The following is a 19,787-nucleotide window of genomic DNA, read 5'->3' on the forward strand; positions in this document are numbered from 1 at the left end:
TGGCATTTTCGGATCACAAGGAATTCCTAGACCGATAGATGCCGTTTTCCACCAGTGATGGCCGAGTTCAGCGAACTTGAAAGGCCCTGACTTTTGATTAGCCATGAGACGGTTGATGATTTCTTGGTCCCGTCGATCTGGACACTGTCCGTTTCTGTCTGCAACGTTTTGCATCGCGCCACGTTGACGAAAAACAGGCTGCCACGAGTGTTTTGGTTGGCAATATTTCTGCCTGAGATAGCGGTTGAGAACGAGCCTTTGCTCTAGTACCAAATGTTCGTATGATTGGGATACGTAGGAAGATAATGAAAGAAGCGGTGACGAGGTTCAAGGTACTCTGTAATTTGTAAGTTTTTACTTCAGCGTCTGACCGTGTTAGACTGGAGCGTCGGTGAAAGAGACGAGGGAGTGATATGCGGTCTCGAGCCGTCTCGGCGCTCCGCGCAGCGAGCCCCGCGGAGAGACATCCCCGCCACGGCCCCATGTCCTAAAAACAAAAGCCATGCCTGAGGTCTAGCCTCTCTTTTTCCTGCCCCATAGATCTGCTTTCCTTCGTCTCCGTTGAGTCTCCCAGGCACGACGGAAAAGATGGAGTTCGATCCCAAGATCCGTAAGCCTTCGCGAGCCCACAATATCTACCTCCCCATGGCCCGCTAACCCCGCCGCAACGCGCAGCCCAGTACCTGACTTCTGACGAGAAGAGCTTTGCCTCTGTCTCCGCACACAAGCGCTGGCCGGTTATCATTGTCAGTCAACCAATTCATCGACCCCAGTCTTACGTGGCTATCGAACTATCTGTTGACTTCTGGTCTACAGACGGGCGCAATTGACGACGTCCACCGGACTGTGAGCAATGTCACGGACGAGGAGAAGCGCAAAGAGGGGAAGGCCATCATTGAGAAGCTGGCAACCTTGAAGTACGAGCTTGAGCACAACCGGCAGCTGACGTGAGTGGCCTTCCCTTCTAATTGACTTACGAAATGATGCGGGAGATTATGCTGAATGTTTTCTCCCAACACAGGCCTCTTCCGGACGATGGAGAACCAGACATTGAGAGTTATAACAAGGAATTGGAGCAGAGGGGAAACCCGACGTGGCACAATGTACCTTGGCTCTACTCAGAGTGCTACCTCTGTTCGTGCAATCATCCAGAGAAAGAGGTAGGAAGACGTTTGCTGATCCGAAGCAGATAGACGCATAGAAACATTCTTCTCTCTCTCCAAGCACTGGAAGGGCTACGATGTCTTCAACCGCCAGAAGATGTCTACTTTTAAGTCCTCGCGTCCAGCGGTGCTGGAACTGGCGCGCAAATACAAGGAACTCGCGGAGCAGGCGGCAACGGGCAAGGGCGCCAACGGCAAGTCCGCGGAGCAGGTCGAGGAACAGGAGAAGCTGCTCTTCTCGGAGATGTGCGAGATCTGCCTGTGGGGTAATGCTACGGACCTGTCCCTCCTGACGTCGCTCACGTACGAGGATATCCAGAAGCTGCAGGGTGCGGAGGCGCGCAAGGCTGCGGAGAACAACATCATCGTCAACGACATGTCCGCTGCCTTCGACGTGCTGCGGGAGGCGCGCAAGACGAGGAAGAACAGCGAGCGCCGGGTCGACATCGCCCTCGACAACGCGGGCTTTGAGCTCTTCGTCGACCTCATCCTCGCTGGATACCTTCTGACCGCGGACCTCGCTACGACGATCATCCTTCACCCCAAGTCTATCCCATGGTTCGTCTCGGATGTTATCCCAAAGGACTTCTCGGACCTGCTCAACGTCCTTGTCAACCCGCAGCCCTTCTACACGGCACCCGATGACACTGGCCGGACATACGAGCCGCTGTCCGACAGAGAAGAGGCCGAGATCAAGTTCTTGTTCGACCAGTGGAGCAAGTTCCACCAGGAGGGCAAGCTCATCGTGCGTCCACACCGGTTCTGGACTACCCAGGGCAGCTACTGGCGCCTGCCGCATGTGGCCCCCGACCTGTTTGAGGACCTGAAGCAGAGCGAACTCGTCCTCTTCAAGGGTGACTTGAACTACAGAAAACTGACCAACGACGTAAGTACCCTGCCAGAATCTTCAAACCCTTCTATAGTATAACTTGGGGATCCATTTCTAATTAAATCAGGCCGCCTGGGACCCAACCACTCCCTTCACGACCGCCATTGGCCCTCTCGGCCCCAAGTCAGGCGTCCGCATCCTCGCATTCCGCACCTGCAAAGCAGACACCGTCGTCGGCCTGCCCCCGGGCGAAGACGAGAAGCTCCGTCAGACGCCCGACGGGGGCGGCGACTCTGGAGCGCGCAAGTGGGCATGGTCTGGCAAGTGGGCCGTTGTGTCGTTCAGCGACGGCAAGGCCTGAACTTGAACTGAAAAACAGAGTTCGTCTTATGCTATGCAGGCGTCCATTTTCTTTTTCTGTATCTAGATTCTTTTCTTCTATCTTCCGTGATAGAACTAGAAGAACAAATTAGAATCGATAGATACCTATATTAGGTCATGTAGATTGTGATTCTGGAATAGAATCTATCTATGGATCTGCTTGGGTGGTGTAGGATAGGTTAGGGAATTAATTAATACCCAGGATGATTCATTTCCCCCCCTACCATATGTAATACAACGTACAGAGTACATTGGCATCTAATGCAATGGTATGCATGCATTTTATTCATGCTATGTATGCATCTATCTATCTATCCTGATTGCATTGCATTGCATCGCTTCGCGGACTAGGTAGGTAGGAGATAGGTAGGAACGCGTGGAGCCACTCCTCACGCTCATCACAGGACCACCCATAATCACTCCCATTTGCAAATGTCAAGAAGGGACGAGACGCAGATAAAGAGGCCAAGAAAGTATCCTAGTAAGTCGCGAGCAGCAGCGCAGCAAGCGGCCAGACAGGTAAAACCGTGGTGACACAAGAACCAAGGAATAGATAAAACCAATAGCATTATTAATGAGAGCGGTTCAGTGTTGATGACTGCAAGCAAGAAAAGGAAAGCCCGTACCGACGACAATGACAATGGCAACTCGAACCCGCGGGTATACCCAGCAACAACGACGACAAGGAGTAACAGCGGCAGTAATGATATGCCTCGAGCAAGACAAACAGACAGACATCTAAGCATATGAAGGAGAGAAAAAGGGCGACAGGAAAACAAAAGAAAGAGCAAAAACTCCAACCAAACCAACGGCACGCCGTATGATCCATGCATGTATCCCAAGTACGCCATGCAGTGTAGTAATGGCCCGATTGCAAACGATTTTTTTGTTCCTGCTGAGTAAAAATAATCCAATGATTAGGTAGATAACCAGGAGAGAAAATAGAGCTTAAGTAATATAAGCCTTGATGTTTTCCTTGCCATCCTCTTTGCCCAAGCTCTTTCGATTCTCTTCTCTCTGCTTTAGCCTCGCCTTGGCAGCGGCCAACCGGTCAGGAGACAAGCCGCTTCTTCTCGCGGTTTCCCGTCTGTCGTGGGAAAGCAAAATATGCTCAGTTCCGAGATCAAATAATGCGGAAGCACCGGCACCGGATCTTCTCTGAGCCTGGGAAATCTCAGAACTGATCTTTGTTGGCTGATTGTGCTGTTGTGCACGGCAAGTCTGACTTCTCTGCGTGCATTCTGGGAAGGAAATCATGGTTGGACGCGGAGACTCATACGTACGACGGCCGCGCTGCTCATGTTTGGGTTTCTCGGGAGAAATGGCTGTGGGTGGTTCAATGGTGGGTAACTGAGGTGGTGACGAAGGAGGGACAGCAGAAGTACTTTTCCCAGGCTTAAGATGAGAGCGACGGTCGCTATCCTTATGAGGAGAGTCTTCAAGATATATCAGCGGTTCTTCATCCCGGTTAATGTCGACTGCCCCTGTTCTAGAAACTCTTCTAGAGTCCCGCGCGGCAGAGGTAGTTACTCGTGACTGACGCGAGTGCCGCGGCTTGGACTGAGGACTTGGACTTCCCGGCTCCTCGAGGATCTCAGTTTGGTTGGTTCTGGATCTTCCCTGCTGATGAAGTGCAAAATCATAGACCTGCACATCAGCATGGTCCCCTTGCCTGTTATATGCATAACTCCTGTAATTCCCGCGCTCAGAAGCAGGGATTTTGTTTCTTAGTTCTTCGATTTGCTTCTGCATGCGCCTCCGTTCCTCCTGGAAGGACTGCCTAAGTGCCTCCTCAGCTTCACGACGCTCTTGAGCAGCAGTTTTAAGTCGTTCTCTGTACTCGTGGTTTCGGGCCTCAAGCTTAGCCTCTCTTTGTTTCAGCTTCGCCTCCTTCTCTTTGCGCCGACCCTCGTACTTTGTCATCTCCTGCTTGACTCGAGCCAAGCTCTGTTTCAGCTGGCTATTCTCCTTCTCCAGATCAGAAACCTTCCGCTCAAAGTTTTGCGCCAAGTCTTGGAATTTCGTCAACTCGGATTGTTGCTGTTTCATCTCCTCAATCTTGGCATTGGCCTGCTCCAGTTCCTGCTGGGTCTTCCGCAGCTCCTCTGCCGTCCTCTCAGATGTAGTGTCACTTTCGGGCTGCTCCAAGTCACTTCCCACGACACCGTGCTTTTCCAGAACCTTCCGTAACGTGTTGACTTTATGCTTGTACTGCAAAGCCAAGGCTGTCTGCTTGGCCAGTTCCTGAACGAGTTTCTCTTTGTCCGAATCGATTCCTCCGCCAACCATGGTCGACGCGAGATTAGAGACGTGGCGTTCCATCTCCGCAACCTTTGCTTCTTCCTCTTTCAGCTTGTCAGCCAATCGTAGGGCCTCCGCATCCTTCTTTCTAGCGTAGGATTTTGCGACAGAACGGTACTGGATGAGCTTCTTGATTTCCCTATTTGTTTTCATCCGGTAGCTCTCAAATTCAGCTTTCCAGTACTGGCCTGACTGCGAACGCGGCTCATTGAGGTCTACAGTCTCGTCATTAGACTCTGTCCTCGATTTCGTAGTAGGTGTAGCTTCTGCTTCCTTGGCAGGACTCTGCTCTGGCTTGACAGGCTCCACAACCTTTGGCAAATCATCTGAGGGATTCTCACGGGCATCGAGTAAGCTCTGGGTGAGCTTGCTCCTGCCTTTGTTTTTCCCCTCTGGTTGGCCAGACATCCATTGGCTGCTGACATTGCCCAAAGACGTCGACTGCGTCTTGGACGCCTTTGCTAAAGCTTCATCCTTCTTCCGCTCATTTTCAAGGACTGAATCACCAAACGAGACAGTCTTGCGACGGTTAGAAGTTGTCCCTGGTGTAAGCAGAATACTCTTCGTGGGAGATGCCATAGCCTGCGTGGCCGTCTCATTATCCGACTTTTTACCCAAAGCGCCATTTCCCTGTTTGTCTGTAGTTAACTTCGGTATGTCACTCTTGCTCCGCTGTTGATCGGCTGCTCGATACTTCTGCTGCACCGTCCGCTCACCATCCTCGTCAGCTCCGGGCGTGCCAAACAGCGCACTCTTGAAGGCGCGGATCGCGAAGACAGGGGCAGGCGTCTCAGGTGGCTCAAGAACCTTCGAGTCGTCTGTTTCAAAAGCCAGTTAGCATCTCAAGAATCAACCACGGGATCAGGCCTGTATGCAAGTCAAACCTCACCTGCGGAGCCCGCAACGTCGCCGTTCTGCCGAGTAATCCACCCCAGCATTTTGCATGCGAGACAGCCTGTTCAGATCACAAGCAGTGCAAGAAGACACATTTCACAAGGCCCCATTGGCCTGTATTGGAGCAGGAGGGAGACGAAGGGGGGTTGACGTGGTGCTTCGTGCTTTGTTTACAGGCGTCTCCAACGCAGCGGGTGGGCCAGAGCTGGGCACGGAAAAACGAAAGCGCGGCCGCCCTATCGATACCGCCTTTAGGAGCTGGGGATAAGATTCATCGACTTGAAGGACGGCCTCCCCGCAGCTCTAGACTGTGAAGTCCATCTCCACCCTCACATTCACCGCACTGCCCCTCCCCTCATTCACTCATTCACCGTATCGCCATGTGCCCCATTGACATGTAGAGGGCTGCAGCTTCGGCTGCATCTTTGTCACGATCTCACGTGACAAGGGCCAACATTCTGGATGCTTCAGTCCTACGCCCAAGCCCCGCTATGCCTCACAAACAGAGGAAGCATACCAATGCCCCCCGAAATGGCTCTCCAAGGCCTGACAGGAAGCTGCTCATCCCAGAGCCTCCTCCTCCCGCCCCGCCCGTCTTCGAGACCACAAACTACCGTGAGATCCATGTGAACGAGGCCGCAGCCCTACGCTCCATCTACGGCGACGACTTTGAAGATGTAGAGAACAGGCGCTCCGCTTGGCAGGTAAGTTTGGCCCAAATGAGTCAGTTGTGGTGATGGATCATCATCCTCACGTCTATGGTGTCAGAAATCCTCCAACATAGCCTTCAAACTGCACCTCAGAGCCTCCTCCAATCCCGACATCCGCGTTACTTTGCTGGTCGATCTGCCAGCTACGTACCCGAAGACCGTCCCGAATCTCGTTCTTCAAGGCGTAGATGACCTTCGCTATGGAGCCAAATCCAAAGTTGAAGAAATTGTCCACGATAAACCGAAGACCCTACTAGGGTCTGAGATGATATTTGAGCTTGCGGTGTCCATCCAGGATGTCCTCGAAGATGTGGCACTGGCTCAGGCGGAAGATAAGGACATTCCAAGCCTAGAAGAAGAGCGCATCGAGCATGAGGCGGCAGCCATCCAACAAGCGGAGCTGCAGAGGCAGGAAGAACTCCGCAGGCAGGAAGCGGCAACCGCGGAGGAGGAACGGGCTCTGCGGGAGCATCTCGAAGACAAGATGAAAGAACGTGAACGATCAAGGGCCCGGTTTTCACGCCGCAAGAGCCGGACAGCAGCAATGGATTCCAGTATTATGGCTGAGCCTACAGAAGATAGCCCAGGAGTGATCTCGTTCGATCCACCTTTAATTATGAACGACAACGAGGAGCGACCGCTGACGTTCCGTGCGGTCTTCGGAAAGACACTTCTTCGGAGCACCCACGATAAAGAAACATTCACTGTTAAGCCAATCGTTCCTGAGAACAAAACTCGCGCTCCTCTCCTCGTTCTGAAGGAGATCTTCCTTGACGAGTGCGGCCCGGAGACACCTACCTTTCGCCAGCGGATGCGGACAAGTGAAGACAAGCTGGAAGCCCTGAAGAAGCTACGCCATCCTAACCTGGTGGACTTTGTTGGGTTCAAGATACACAGGCCTTTGGATCCCTACGATTCGTACGAAAACACCTGGCGGATCTATGTCCTGTTCGAACACGCGAACAAGGGCTCATTGTCCGAACTCTTGGACATCGTAGGCAATGTTGCTGTCGAGAATATTCGTACATGGATGATCCAACTGCTGGAGGCTCTTGACTACTATCACCGCAGCGGTTTTGTACATGGTAACATTCACTGCGGTCGAGTTTTACTCTTCAGACATTCAACAGGAGCCACGATCGTGAAGCTGCAGGGGAGCATTGAAGAAGCACTTCCTGATCCTTCCGGTGGAAAAAGAAGCTTGGCAACTTCGAAGTCACCGGATTGGCTACCACCAGAGCTGATTCAGGATGGAGGCCATCCGACCACTAAGACCGATGTGTGGGATCTGGGTATAGTTTTCCTCCAGATGGGGTTCGGAAAGGATATCTTGCAGCGCTATACGTCTGCAAAGACGCTGATGGAGGAACTGGAGCTGTCAGCTCCCTTGCAGGATGTGATCCGTGAAATCTTTAGACCAGATCCAAAGAAGCGTCCAAGCGCCTTCCAGCTCCAACCTTCTGAATTTTTCCGTGTCGATGCTCCATTGATTGTGCCCAGCAGTGCTTCGAACTCAATGTCACTCCCGAGGCGCCCCCGACTAGATTCACATGCGATTATGCCCTTGTTCTCCCGGTATGGTCAAGACTTTGATGAAGCAGGCCGTCTGGGGAAAGGTGGTTTCGGCCAGGTTGTCAAGGCGAGGAATAAACTCGACGGCCGTTTCTACGCAATCAAGAAAATCTCCCAGAACTCTGCTGCGGCGCTGAAAGATACATTGTCGGAGATAATGTTACTGTCGAGACTTAATCACCCATACGTAGTACGCTACTACACTGCATGGCTGGAGGAGGATTTTGATCACATAGATGAAGACGCCGTGTCGTCGACGGAAGGGGAAATAACATCAATCCACAATGGTAACAATGGCTATGGCTATAGTACCGGCACTGGAGGTCTTGATTTTATCAGCTCGGCCGACTACCCTAAAGTCGAGTTTGGCTTCAGTGATGAACAAAATGGCGGAGGCTTCTCTGATGAGGATGACAGCGAGGAGCTTGATGACTCCTCTTCCATCACTAATGGAGATCTGGAGCTCCGTCGATGGAGGTCTGGCTCTCAAAGTCGGTCAGTCGCAACTACGCTCTACATACAGATGGAGTATTGCGAGAAGCATGTAAGTAGAACCCCGGCCTATTTTGTATAGAAAGTGTTCTAATTTATTGCAAGACGCTCCGTGACCTGATCCAAAATGGTCTGTATGATGACGTCGATCGCTCGTGGCGTCTGTTCCGTCAGATTCTGGATGGCCTGAAGCATATCCACAGCCACGGTATAATCCATAGAGACCTAAAGCCAGATAACATATTCATCGATGTTGCAAACAATCCGCGTATTGGTGACTTTGGTCTAGCTACAAGTGGCCAGTTTTCGACAGCCGTACGGTCATCTGGAGGGGCTGACTTCGGAAACTTTACACGCAGCATTGGCACAACTTTTTACGTCGCACCAGAGATGAAGTCTGTGTCTACTGGAAACTATGACGAGAAGGTTGATGTAAGTTGAGCTAAGTCAAGGCGTCTTATGTCTTCGTCGGACTGCGCTGACTTTAGTAGATGTACGCTTTGGGAATCATCTTCTTTGAGATGTGTCACCCGCTAAAGACGAGTATGGAGCGGGTCCAGACCTTAGAGGAAATAAGACAGGAACACCATACCCTTCCGTCGACTTTCCAGCAATCAGAGAAGGTGGTTCAGGGAGAAATCATCGAATCGCTCTTGAGCCATCGCCCAAGTGAACGACCTTCTGCAGCAGAACTTCTCCAGAGTGGAAAAATTCCACTCCAGGTTGAGGAGGAGTCATTTAGGAAGGCAATTGTTGATTTGCTCTCCGATCCGAATTCACCAGACTACAAAAAGATTCTGTCCACTATATTCGCCCAATCACCCAAGAAATTTGAAGATATAGCGTGGGACATGGACTCGCGAGGTACTCCTGCAGCAAATGAAATGCTGGTCCGGGGACTGGTAAAGGAAAGACTGTCCTCAGTATTTCGAAGACATGGCGCTGTTGAAACCACAAGGCAGATGCTCTTCCCACGCTCCGAGCATTATGGCAACGGCGTCGTGCGATTGCTAGATTCGTCCGGTAACTTGGTTCAGCTGCCCTACGATCTCACCCTTCCAAATGCACGTGCCATCCCACGGCAGGACAGCTCGTTGGAGAGGACTTTTTCCTTTGGCACAGTCTACAGAGAATCCTCTCATGGTGGTGAGCCTAGGACGCACACGGAGGCCGATTTCGATATCGTGTCGTACAACACGCTGGACCTTGCCTTAAAGGAGGCAGAGGTTATCAAGGTCCTGGACGAGGTCATAGATGAGTTTCCGACTCTGAAATCGGTCCCAATATGCTTCCATATCAACCATTCCGATTTACTTGAGCTTATCATGCAGTTTTGCCGCATCACCCCTGCACAGGCTCCGGCAGTGAAGGAGATCGTCAGTAAACTGAATGTCGGAAAATGGACCATGCAGAAAATTAGAAGTGAACTACGTTCACCAACGGTCGGCGTTGCATCTACATCTTTAGACGATCTCGCCAGATTTGACTTCAGAGGTTTGTCCTTCGCTTATTCCCTATTAACGCTTTACTAATGCGCAATAGATTCGCCGGACAAGGCGTTCAAACGGCTGCAGACAATCATGGAAGGGACAGAATTTGCGGAAAGGCTGCCCCAAATATTCAACCACCTAAACGTAGTGCTCTCTTATCTTCACGGCTTCGAAATCAAACGAAAGGTCTATGTGAATCCGCTCGGCAGTCTCAACGACAAATTTTACAGGGGTAGCATCTTGTTCCAGTGTGTATTTGACAGCAAGCGACGGGATGTGTTTGCTGCGGGAGGAAGATATGACAGACTGATTCAGGAATTCCACCCACGGGTTTTGTCGAGCCGCTCTCAGCCGCATGCTGTGGGATTTAACCTTAGCTGGGACAAGCTGTGTACATCCATGGTCGAATATGTCGCTGCCTCAAACAAGGCCTTGAAGCACGCCGATGCTGAAGTTGGAGGCTTTTGGCGCACTCGCAGGGTAAGAACACCTTTGTCATAGTTACGTTTTTCCGACTAACTGATTTTGGCAGTGCGATGTACTTGTTGCAAGCTTCGATGCCACTGTTCTGCGTACTGTTGGCATCAAGATCGTCCAAGACTTGTGGGCGAATGAGATCAGTGCTGAGCTTGCCGCCGATGCCTCTTCCCTTGAAGAACTTCTTGCAAGGTATAAAGATGACAACCACAGTTGGATTGTCATTGTCAAGCAGGAGGAGCGAGCGCTCAAAGTCAAGAGCCTTTTCCGTAAAGAGGAGTTCGATGTGAGAAGCTCTGAGCTTGTCAACTGGCTTCGCAGTGAGATCCGTGCACGCAACCAGCGTGAGGGCACAACAGACCATCCGAAGCTTCTGAAGTACTCAAGCCAGCAGGATGCGAATGCTTCCCCAACTGAACGGGGAAATGACGTGAGGATCCTGGTCTCACAACACAGGAACAAAAAGACGAACAGAAGGAATATCGTTGAGTCCGGTAAGTACTCTGTTTTCAATAATAACAATGTCCATTGCAACTAACTTTTCCAGCCCTTATTCGCTCTCGCGAAGTGGTAGACAAAGCCCTCAATGGTCCAATCGCTGCAATCGACACGAGAGACGATGTCCTCGAAGCCATAAGGGAGACTCGTCTGTCCGACCCCGACAGCTGGCGTGCTGTCATTCAGAACGCACCTCTGACTGAGAGGAAATACCTCAGCCAGGTGCATGATCTGCTCTCTGATCTTGCCAATGAAAGCCGCGAAAGCAACAATGGCAAGGAGAGATACACAAACGCCTTCATCTACAATTACCGCACGGGATCCTGCATTTACTACGATCTTGTACGCTCTAATGAGAGATGAATGAAAGCTAATGAACCCAAGCAGACGGAGTTCATGTGTATTATTTTGTGCTTTTACTGTGGAAATTTGGTTGTCTTGGTAGTCTGGACGGGGAAACAGCGGATTCACGAAATGAAATGAAATGAACATTAAATTCCAGTAAGGTATCTCTATTAGTGTACATACCCAAGCTTCATATGATCGATCATGAATCAATCACTCTCCTCGTCACTCCCGTATGCTACCAGCGGACCGCCACCAGAAGGCTTTTGAGTAGCCTGTTGCGTCGTAACATTCCCTCCAGTAAACCCCCTTAATGCTGCTACAGTCGAACTCGATAATATGCCACCACCCCCTGTTTCCGGCTCAGGCTGTGGCTCAGGAGCTGCGGCCGGAGCAGGTGCACCCTCGATGAGATATCGTTGCTCGGGACCCTCCAGCTGCGCAGGCTTGTCTGCCTGCTCAAGTTCCCTAGTTCGCGCATACCACACCTCGTCTGGCGGCTCGTAGCCTTCCAGTCCGAAGCTGCCCTCTATCTTCTTCCTCTTCCGGGCCTCAGGATCTCTGCCTTCGAGTTCCGCCACGAATTCTGCGGGAAGCGCCCTGCGCACCGCCTCCGCGGCCTGCTCCTCAATCCGCTGAGCCTCTCGTTTCTGTGCCAGCGGGTTGGGGTCCACGGTGGCCCAACGCACGTTGAGGATCTCGTTATGATCCAGACTCTGATGTGCCATGGCCTCCTTGGCAAACTGCGAGTTGGCCTCGTTGGTGTAAGTCACGAAGGCGACACCGCGGTTGGTGAGCACCCGGATACGCTCGATCTGGCCCCATTCAGCGAAGTGGCGCGACACGACCTCCTCGATGTCGTCCGTGACGTGGATGCGACCGACGTAGAGCGTGCGATTTTGCCGCATGAAGGAGCCCACGCCACCCATGTCGTCGCGGTAGTCGCTGAACTTGTCCCGTCCGAAACAGTCCACATTCGGGTTGAAGATGTCATGGATGGTCGGCAGGCGGTGGAGATACTCGCACTCGTGGCCCTTGGGGCAGAGCCCCCGCGCGAAGAACAGACAGAAGTATGAGCCGGGTACCTTGTCTGCGCGTGTGTATCCGCTGTCCCTGGCGATGTTGCACCGCGAGGGCGCCGCGTGCTTGGAGAGGTACTTGTCCTCGCGGTCACCGCCGGACCATTTGTTGTACCAGATGTTAAAGACCGTTCCGGTCTGTGGGGGCGGTTGTGATTTGATCGTTGAGGGGTCGACCTGCGGTCGTGCTGGTCGTCGTTTTCGACGGATTATCTTCTTGGTCTTCTTCTGGGCGGCGTCGGGGTCGGTGGCGACGACGGAGGTTTCTCGTGAAGGGTGAGTGAGGGCGGTTTCTGATGTCTCGACATTATGTTCATGCCCAGCGGTCTCCGCGGGTGGAGGACTCGCCGATGAAGGCATCGTAGGAGGATGGGCGGTGGCCGTGTCCGCCATGGCTGGTTGTTGATTATTGACTTCACTTTGCTCGAGACGGAGCTGCAGATCCAAAAGCTGAGCTAGGCGGAGAACGAGCCATGGGGTGCTTATGTAATCCACCCGTTGCGGACTTGGCGGCGCTGTCCAGGCCTGCGGGACGATTTTGATATTCGCAGACGGCGTCTCATCAGCTAGGCTGATTTACATACATAGGGGAGCTTCTTTTTCTCTTGATTCTCCTCTTCTTGATAGTTAATACTTATCCAATATCTAAGTTAGCCGTTCGTGTCGGTCTGTTTCCGCTCAGGGCGGTCCCTTTACAGTTGTTCGTGGGGTCTTTTCAAAACTATTGCCAAAATGGTGAACATCACAGACAAGATCAAGGAGTAAGAATTCCCGCCTGGATAACTGTATGTATCTTTCATTCTAACCATGTATTTAAAATAGGATAGAGGAGGAGATGCGGAGGACGCAGAGTAAGGCGCCCGGGCATCGTATTGATCTACTACCCCGCAGCTAACTTGGGAAACAGAGAACAAGGCGACAGGTGGGATCATCGCTTATTCGGAACTATTATATATAATTTAGATTACTGATTTCCATTAAGAATATCACCTTGGTCTTCTGAAAGGGTAAGTAAACCGTTCCGGAACCTCATTATTTGAAGCACCGCTAAAATCCCGCCCCAGAAAACTTGCCAGATTAAGAGCACAGCTTCTGGAGCCCACGCCTGGCTCGGGCTCCGGTGGTGGCACGGGATTCGACGTCAGCAAGAGTGGTGATGCGCGTGTCTCTCTCGTCGGTTTTCCCTCGGTAGGAAAGTCGACGTTCCTGTCCAAGATCACCAAGACGAAGAGTGAGGTTGCCGCTTATGCCTTCACCACGCTGACTGCCATCCCTGGAGTGCTGGAGTATGGAGGCGCGGAGATTCAAATCCTCGATCTTCCTGGTATCATTGAAGGTGCCGCTGAGGGCAAGGGTCGAGGAAGACAGGTCATTTCTGCTGCTAAGGTTCGTATTTTGTTTTATTTTCACAGATTTGATCAAGAGGCGTACTTGGGTATGACTGACTGTAGCATTGTAGACGAGCGATCTGATTTTGATGGTCCTTGATGCCACGAAACGGGCTGAGCAGCGGGCGCTGCTGGAGGCGGAGTTGGAGGCTGTTGGTATTCGACTCAACAGAGAGCCTCCGTAAGTGGAACTCTTTTGACGAGCCTCTACGAGAATATGGACTGACCTTCTGCAGAAATATCTACTTGAAGGTGAAGAAGGCTGGCGGAATGAAGATTACCTTCCAAACCCCGCCAAAGTACCTTGACGAGAAGATGATCTTCAACATCCTACGAGACTACAAGATCCTCAACTGCGAGGTCTTGGTACGAGATGAGAATGGTAAGTTACTATCTGTCATTTATCAAGATATAATTAACGAACTAACACATTTCCCCCTTAGCAACGATTGATGACTTTATCGACGTGATCATGAAAGACCACAGGAAATATATCAGATGGCAAGTGATCAACATCTGGGAAAGCCAGATAGATGAACGCTAGCTAACATATTTCGTCTAGCCTTTACGTGTACAACAAGATAGACGGCGTGAGCCTGGACTTCCTCGACCAACTCGCTCGCGAGCCACACACCTGCGTGATGAGTTGCGAACTGGACCTAGGAGTCCAGGACGTGGTGGATAGAATCTGGGAGGAGCTGCGATTGATTCGGATATACACCAAGCGGTATGATTAATCTCTGTCCTTCCTTCCTCCCTCTCTTTCTATATTTAGAACTTCTACTAACCATCCACGCCCAACCACAGAAAAGGAGAAGAGCCAGATTTCAGTGAGGCCCTGATCGTGCGGAGCAACTCGACCATCGAAGACGTCTGCGACCACATCCACCGCACGCTGAAGGAGAGCTTCAAGTACGCGTTGGTCTGGGGCGCGAGTGCGAGACATATCCCGCAACGCGTCGGGTTGGGACATGTTGTTGCGGATGAGGATGTGGTGTCTATAGTTGCCAAATGAGGGAAAACGAGGAAATTGGTTTCTTAAATTGGCGAGATGTAATAAATTTGAGTTGCCTTTCTTTATGATTATCTTCATAGAGGTGACGAGGACAGTACTCGATTAGTCATGAACCTAAAAATATTCTGTTTATTTCACATGGTGGCCGAAAGAGATCAATCAGGCTTTTTACCTCCTGTATGGTGTCCATTATATCTAGGTACCTACCTAGGTAGGTAGTATCCTCCCATAACTAACATAAATACTACCTGCTATATATCTCTCCATCGAAAAATCGCACAAGCAAGACCACCCATCAACTTACTCAGTACCTAGTATTATGGAACTCAATCCCATGGACCACGACATTTTCTTGTCCCTGGAAGCACTCCTTGTCATGTGTTATGCACAACGTCACATTTGCAAGTAAAGTTCCATCCCGAAACATTGGTAACTTCAGAAATGTATTTAGAGTTGGAAGGCAGATGCTTCTTGCTAACGAACATGCACACACATTGCTGAATGAAAATCTGCATCTGAGATTGAAGCTGGATGTCTTACCAGAAATGCATATATACTAAGCCAGTGATATAAAAGGAGGAGGGGGGAGCCCCGCCAGACCTGGTCAACTATCGCAGTCAAGAAAACGACCTCACCAGCTGTCTATTGCGGATTTTAATTTGCTTTATGTATAGAATTAGATATGCATTTATTCAAACTTCCACCCATGACTTCAGTTTGGATTTGGTACTGAAAATATGGGGCATCGCTCGGAAGTCTTCGCGGGATGCCGTTTCTGGAAATTCCGGGTAACTAAAGCCGGAGGATGACTCACCTTGGCGAGATAAAAAAAAAATCCTTTCCAGGGCTGACTGAACGCTACGGGTGAAGAGAAATTACTGCTAGCAGCTTGAAATTACGGGTGTTGGGAACAAAGTCCTGATATTAATCGATCATATTCATTGAATTGCATATAACTGCACTATGAAACACAAATGTAAATTTACTCGACACTAATTCCCAGTTCCATTTATAAAACCGTTACTCCAATACAAGAACAATAGCCAAAAGCAAACTACGCAGCCCCGGCAGTGGCGGTAGCGGCAGCAGCCTGGACGGTCTTCATGCCAATAGTTGGCTGCACACCGACACGCTCCTTAGCAAGGAGGTCAACCAGCAGCGGGCTTGGGCGGCTGTCCCTCTGGGGCTGGAAGATGGCCTGGTTGTTCTTGTACTTCTGCACGCTCTCGAGGTAGAGGTCAAAGAGGTAAGAGGAGTCCAGAGGACCACCTTTAGCCTCGGGGTGGAACTGGGTACTGAAGATTGGCCGAGACTTGTGGATCATACCTGCAGATGGTTAGGAAATTAATCTCATGAAAGAAACATCAAAGGCTTCAAAACTCACCTTCGTTGCTGCCATCGTTCAGGTTAACGAAGTATGGCTTCCAGTCGCTGGGCAGAGTCGAAGCATCAACAGCATATCCGTGGTTCTGGCTGGTGATGTGGCAGCGGCCGGTGGTCAAGTCCAGGGCAGGGATGTTGTGGGCACGGTTGCCATACTTCAACTTGATGGTACGGGCGCCAGCAGCGAGAGCAAGCAGCTGGTGTCCCAAGCAGATACCCATAATCGGGACCTGAGAGGTCTCCATCAACTTGCGGAGGTGGAACACGGTCTCCTGGCAGTGGGTTGGGTCACCCGGTCCGTTGGAGATGAAGACTCCGTCAAAGTGGTGGGCCACCTTGTGGATCGGGTAGTCGTACGGGAAGACAGTGATGCTGGCTCCACGGTTGACCAGGCTGCGAAGGATGTTCTCCTTGACACCACAGTCGATGACAGCGACGTGGCACTCAGGGTTGGCCGCGCTCACGTGGAAAGGAGCCTTGGTGCTGACCTGGCGGACAAGGTGGATCTGCTCGGGATCGGTGAACGCCTCATCCTCATCAGCATCGTACTCCTCACCAACGGTGATACGGGCCAGGGAAGATCCCTGTTCACGCAGGTAGGTGACAATGGCACGGGTGTCGACGCCAGAGATGGCAGGCACACCCTCACGGGCGCACCACTCGCCGAGACTCTCAACGGCGGTCCAGTGGCTGTACTGCTCCGCAACGTCCGCGACGACAACACCAGCGGCCTGCAGATTGGGAGACTCGAAGTACTTGAGCAGCCCATTGGTATCCTTCTCGGCGGACGGAACGCCATAGTTGCCAATCAGGGGCTGAGTGAAGACCAGTATCTGGCCACGGTAGGAAGGATCCGTCAGGGATTCAGGGTATCCCACGAGGGAGGTGGTGAAGACGGCTTCACCAGAGATGTTGATGTTGGCTCCGAAGGACTTGCCATGGAAGACAGGCCCATCTCGGATCGTAAAAGTAGCCCGGTCACGGGAAACCGGGGTGCGCCTCTGGGACGGTTGGGGCATCTTGCGGTCAACCGTGGCCATAAACCGAGTCTGGAGGTTTGGCGCCTTCAGAGAGGTCAGGGCGCTAGCCCGGACGGGAGTGTTCTTGAAAAGTCGAGCAAACATTGTGGTGGATGTAGTAGTGTCCGCGTTTGGTCGACTATGACTCAGTTTACGGAAGCTTTCCAGAGGTGATCTGTGGAATGTAAGCCTGGGTACACATGACAAAAAAGGTTCCTTCGAAGCATCATACCCGAGATGTAGTCCTATAGGGCTGGTCAGCTGTCATCGTCTTCTGGAAAGAAGAGGGGCATGCTGGGGGACGAAAAGACTTTGTGTGGGCAAATCATGTACATACCTGAGAAGTGAAGACAGTTGGTGCCACACGCATAAGCGCAACTATGCTCTTGCAGTCGCTAACTAATGAAGAAAGGCTGGTCTAACCAGCAAAGAACTAGGACGTTGGAGCCAGGTCAGAGTGTGCAGCAATGGGGGGTGCGTGGATGAGTAGGAGAGAAAGAAAAAGAAGACGAGGGGTGGCAGGATTTTTCTGTCGTGCGTCGAGGCTCGGGGCGAAGATCGGCCCCGGGGGAGCGGCGTCGGGCCCCTGGCGCGTGCTCACCGCCGGGCGTCATCGGCGCCAACCACCGCCGCCGGATTTCCGCTGCCGCCGGCTCGCTCGGTCTGCCCTGCGGAAAGCCACGGTCTGGCCAGGAGAAGTTCCACACGCGCGGATATAGTAGTCAGAGGCAGGATTCTAGATTTTTTTTTCTAGGCTAGAAAATGCCTTATCTCTATCTCGTTTTTTGCCTGTTTTTGCCTCTTATCTTTGCTTCCCGTCTGGCGGAGCCAGGATCACTCTCTGTCCGGCATGGATCTGCGTCTGGCATAAAAAAATTTTTTTTTTCGTCAAAGTACAGTACCACGTGACGCGCACTGTCTTTGCTGGTCTGGCCCAGCACGAAGCTCACTGACAAGCTGGCCATGGCAAAGGACCCTTGATGATGTGTTCACTGGATCCTCTCCATTCAGCCAGTCATATCCGTGTTGTCCCGCTCCTGTGGGACTATCGCCATTCGCCTCGATGACGTTACCAATAAGCAATGTCCCGTTCCTTCGGGAGAGGTTTGGGGATCCGCTCCATCGGACCTTGTATAGATGTATGGTGTTTATTGAGTCTGGGATTTGTTCTTGAAGAAGTAGAGGATGCAAACAGTCTAATTTCTCTTATCTGTTATCAGCTATCCCCGCACGGGGTGCTGTTAGTAGTCCACTTTGGCATTGTGTGGGTTTTGTTGAACGCATGTTCCTGATACTATTATACCCATTTTCTTTTTCCATTTCCTATTTCTTATTTCTTTCGGTGTCTCTCGAAGAGAACTGTTTCTGAAGAAGATCAGGTTTTGACTAATCTTAACTCCTTGCAGCATCCCAATAGTAATGGCTTAGTGTGACATCCAAGCAGGTCGGGTGCCAGCAGCTTATGCCATCAGGTGGTTCCATTTGTGATTCCATGCCAAAACGGTCTATCACGATATTCAAGAATAAACATACATCCTCTAACGGAGCTATGTCCCTCTAGTAACGATATTGGCCTATATCCCATCTTCCTTAACGTGGAAGGGGGAGTATCTATCATCTATTTCATTCTGATACTCCGTCTGTCAAGCTAGCAACCCGTGTTCCTCCTTCCTGCCGCAGGGAAAGAACCAAACTGTCATGTAACCCAGTATATCATACAACTCGCCTTGGACGTTGATCCTCTTCCCATTCCAACAGCTATTAGTCTCGGTCTCGCAGTCTGATAGACAAATAAATATCTATCTGGACTTGTAACTGCTATCGTTTCTTCTATGGATATGCTGTTGTGCCAAGTGGATCAGAGGCAGAGCGGGCACTGTGATACTACACGTTCTATGAGTCCATAGAAGGTTCCGCATACCCAATTCTCACTCGCTCCCTACAGCAAAGAGAATCTACCTTTGGATCTTCGCCTCATATTACATATATTTCCATATATTTCCCGTCAGTTATGTCGAGAAAGCCATCAATAATCTCTCCAGCAAATCTAGATGCTCGATCCGCCCCGCTGACGGGGACATCACCGACGACTCCCATCACTACAACACCATCCCAGGACCTCAACCTCCCCAATCCGGATCAGATCACATTCACCACAACCAACCAAGAAACGTTTGCCTCGCCTATCACCTCCGAACGAGACAAAGAAGACAACCCTCTGACGAGTCTTGCTTGCGCTAGCGGCCTCCCAGAAAGGTATATAAACCCCCTACCCCTCCACTTCTCGCCGCGCTCCTCTCTCTCTCTCTCTTTCTTTCCTTTCCTTCCCCAGCTTACACTGGCTTAGCCAGACCGTCGGCTTCATATATACATATATACAGAATCCCCCCTTCACAGCCCCATAGCGCTAAGCGCCCGACTTGTCACTGCACTCGCATTCCCTACAGAGTTCATCCATTGCACACCGGATACGACTATACACCATTTACTGACTGCACATCGGATAGAACTACTGAGTAACAGCTTCTTCTTCTTTTCCCTCGACACCGCGCGCGGACCCGTCGTTTAGGATTTTCGACTTCAGCTTTTTTCTCGTCTTCTTCGACTTGGACAACATAGACCCTGGACCATCTCCTCTCAAGGGACCTTACCTAAGGCGTCTAAGTTTCCTATAACTTAATCTTTGGAATCTTTTTTGGCCGTTATGTTCTATTGCCATAGCCGGTAACGAACGTAACGGCGTCCTTTTTT

The 19,787-nt window shown here is 51.2% G+C and overlaps 7 protein-coding genes across 7 annotated transcripts; 4 read left to right on the plus strand and 3 right to left on the minus strand.

Moving 5' to 3' along the window:
* Positions 1-588: 588 nt before the first annotated feature.
* VTN00DRAFT_6208 (uncharacterized protein) lies at positions 589-2,353 on the plus strand (the record flags this gene model as incomplete). Its single annotated transcript, XM_069432819.1, has 6 exons — positions 589-610; positions 676-746; positions 817-947; positions 1,022-1,134; positions 1,190-2,049; positions 2,120-2,353. 6 exons carry the CDS (start codon positions 589-591, stop codon positions 2,351-2,353), a joined length of 1,431 nt encoding a protein of 476 aa, XP_069288640.1.
* A 968-nt stretch (positions 2,354-3,321) lies between these two features.
* VTN00DRAFT_6209 (uncharacterized protein) lies at positions 3,322-5,612 on the minus strand (the record flags this gene model as incomplete). The annotated part of the gene is made up of 2 exons (XM_069432820.1): positions 3,322-5,492; positions 5,564-5,612. 2 exons carry the CDS (start codon positions 5,610-5,612, stop codon positions 3,322-3,324), a joined length of 2,220 nt encoding a protein of 739 aa, XP_069288641.1.
* Positions 5,613-6,059: 447 nt separating this feature from the next.
* Positions 6,060-11,170, plus strand: VTN00DRAFT_6210 (uncharacterized protein; the record flags this gene model as incomplete). Its single annotated transcript, XM_069432822.1, has 7 exons — positions 6,060-6,272; positions 6,337-8,394; positions 8,448-8,774; positions 8,834-9,836; positions 9,885-10,312; positions 10,365-10,803; positions 10,857-11,170. The coding sequence occupies 7 exons, from the start codon at positions 6,060-6,062 to the stop codon at positions 11,168-11,170; spliced, it is 4,782 nt and encodes a 1,593-aa protein (XP_069288642.1).
* A 191-nt stretch (positions 11,171-11,361) lies between these two features.
* On the minus strand, positions 11,362-12,624 carry VTN00DRAFT_6211 (uncharacterized protein; the record flags this gene model as incomplete). Its single annotated transcript, XM_069432823.1, has 1 exon — positions 11,362-12,624. The coding sequence occupies one exon, from the start codon at positions 12,622-12,624 to the stop codon at positions 11,362-11,364; it is 1,263 nt and encodes a 420-aa protein (XP_069288643.1).
* Positions 12,625-12,963: 339 nt separating this feature from the next.
* Positions 12,964-14,634, plus strand: VTN00DRAFT_6212 (uncharacterized protein; the record flags this gene model as incomplete). Its single annotated transcript, XM_069432824.1, has 10 exons — positions 12,964-12,992; positions 13,054-13,082; positions 13,139-13,153; positions 13,214-13,238; positions 13,296-13,617; positions 13,691-13,800; positions 13,856-14,001; positions 14,063-14,120; positions 14,182-14,346; positions 14,427-14,634. The coding sequence occupies 10 exons, from the start codon at positions 12,964-12,966 to the stop codon at positions 14,632-14,634; spliced, it is 1,107 nt and encodes a 368-aa protein (XP_069288644.1).
* Positions 14,635-15,688: 1,054 nt separating this feature from the next.
* Positions 15,689-17,141, minus strand: VTN00DRAFT_6213 (uncharacterized protein; the record flags this gene model as incomplete). Its single annotated transcript, XM_069432825.1, has 2 exons — positions 15,689-15,960; positions 16,019-17,141. The coding sequence occupies 2 exons, from the start codon at positions 17,139-17,141 to the stop codon at positions 15,689-15,691; spliced, it is 1,395 nt and encodes a 464-aa protein (XP_069288645.1).
* A 1,906-nt stretch (positions 17,142-19,047) lies between these two features.
* Positions 19,048-19,605, plus strand: VTN00DRAFT_6214 (uncharacterized protein; the record flags this gene model as incomplete). Its single annotated transcript, XM_069432826.1, has 2 exons — positions 19,048-19,292; positions 19,560-19,605. The coding sequence occupies 2 exons, from the start codon at positions 19,048-19,050 to the stop codon at positions 19,603-19,605; spliced, it is 291 nt and encodes a 96-aa protein (XP_069288646.1).
* Positions 19,606-19,787: the final 182 nt, after the last annotated feature.

Source organism: Thermoascus crustaceus (genome assembly GCF_041956765.1).
Source record: "Thermoascus crustaceus strain CBS 181.67 unplaced genomic scaffold VTN00scaffold_3, whole genome shotgun sequence".
NCBI classification, from domain to species: domain Eukaryota; kingdom Fungi; phylum Ascomycota; class Eurotiomycetes; order Eurotiales; family Thermoascaceae; genus Thermoascus; species Thermoascus crustaceus.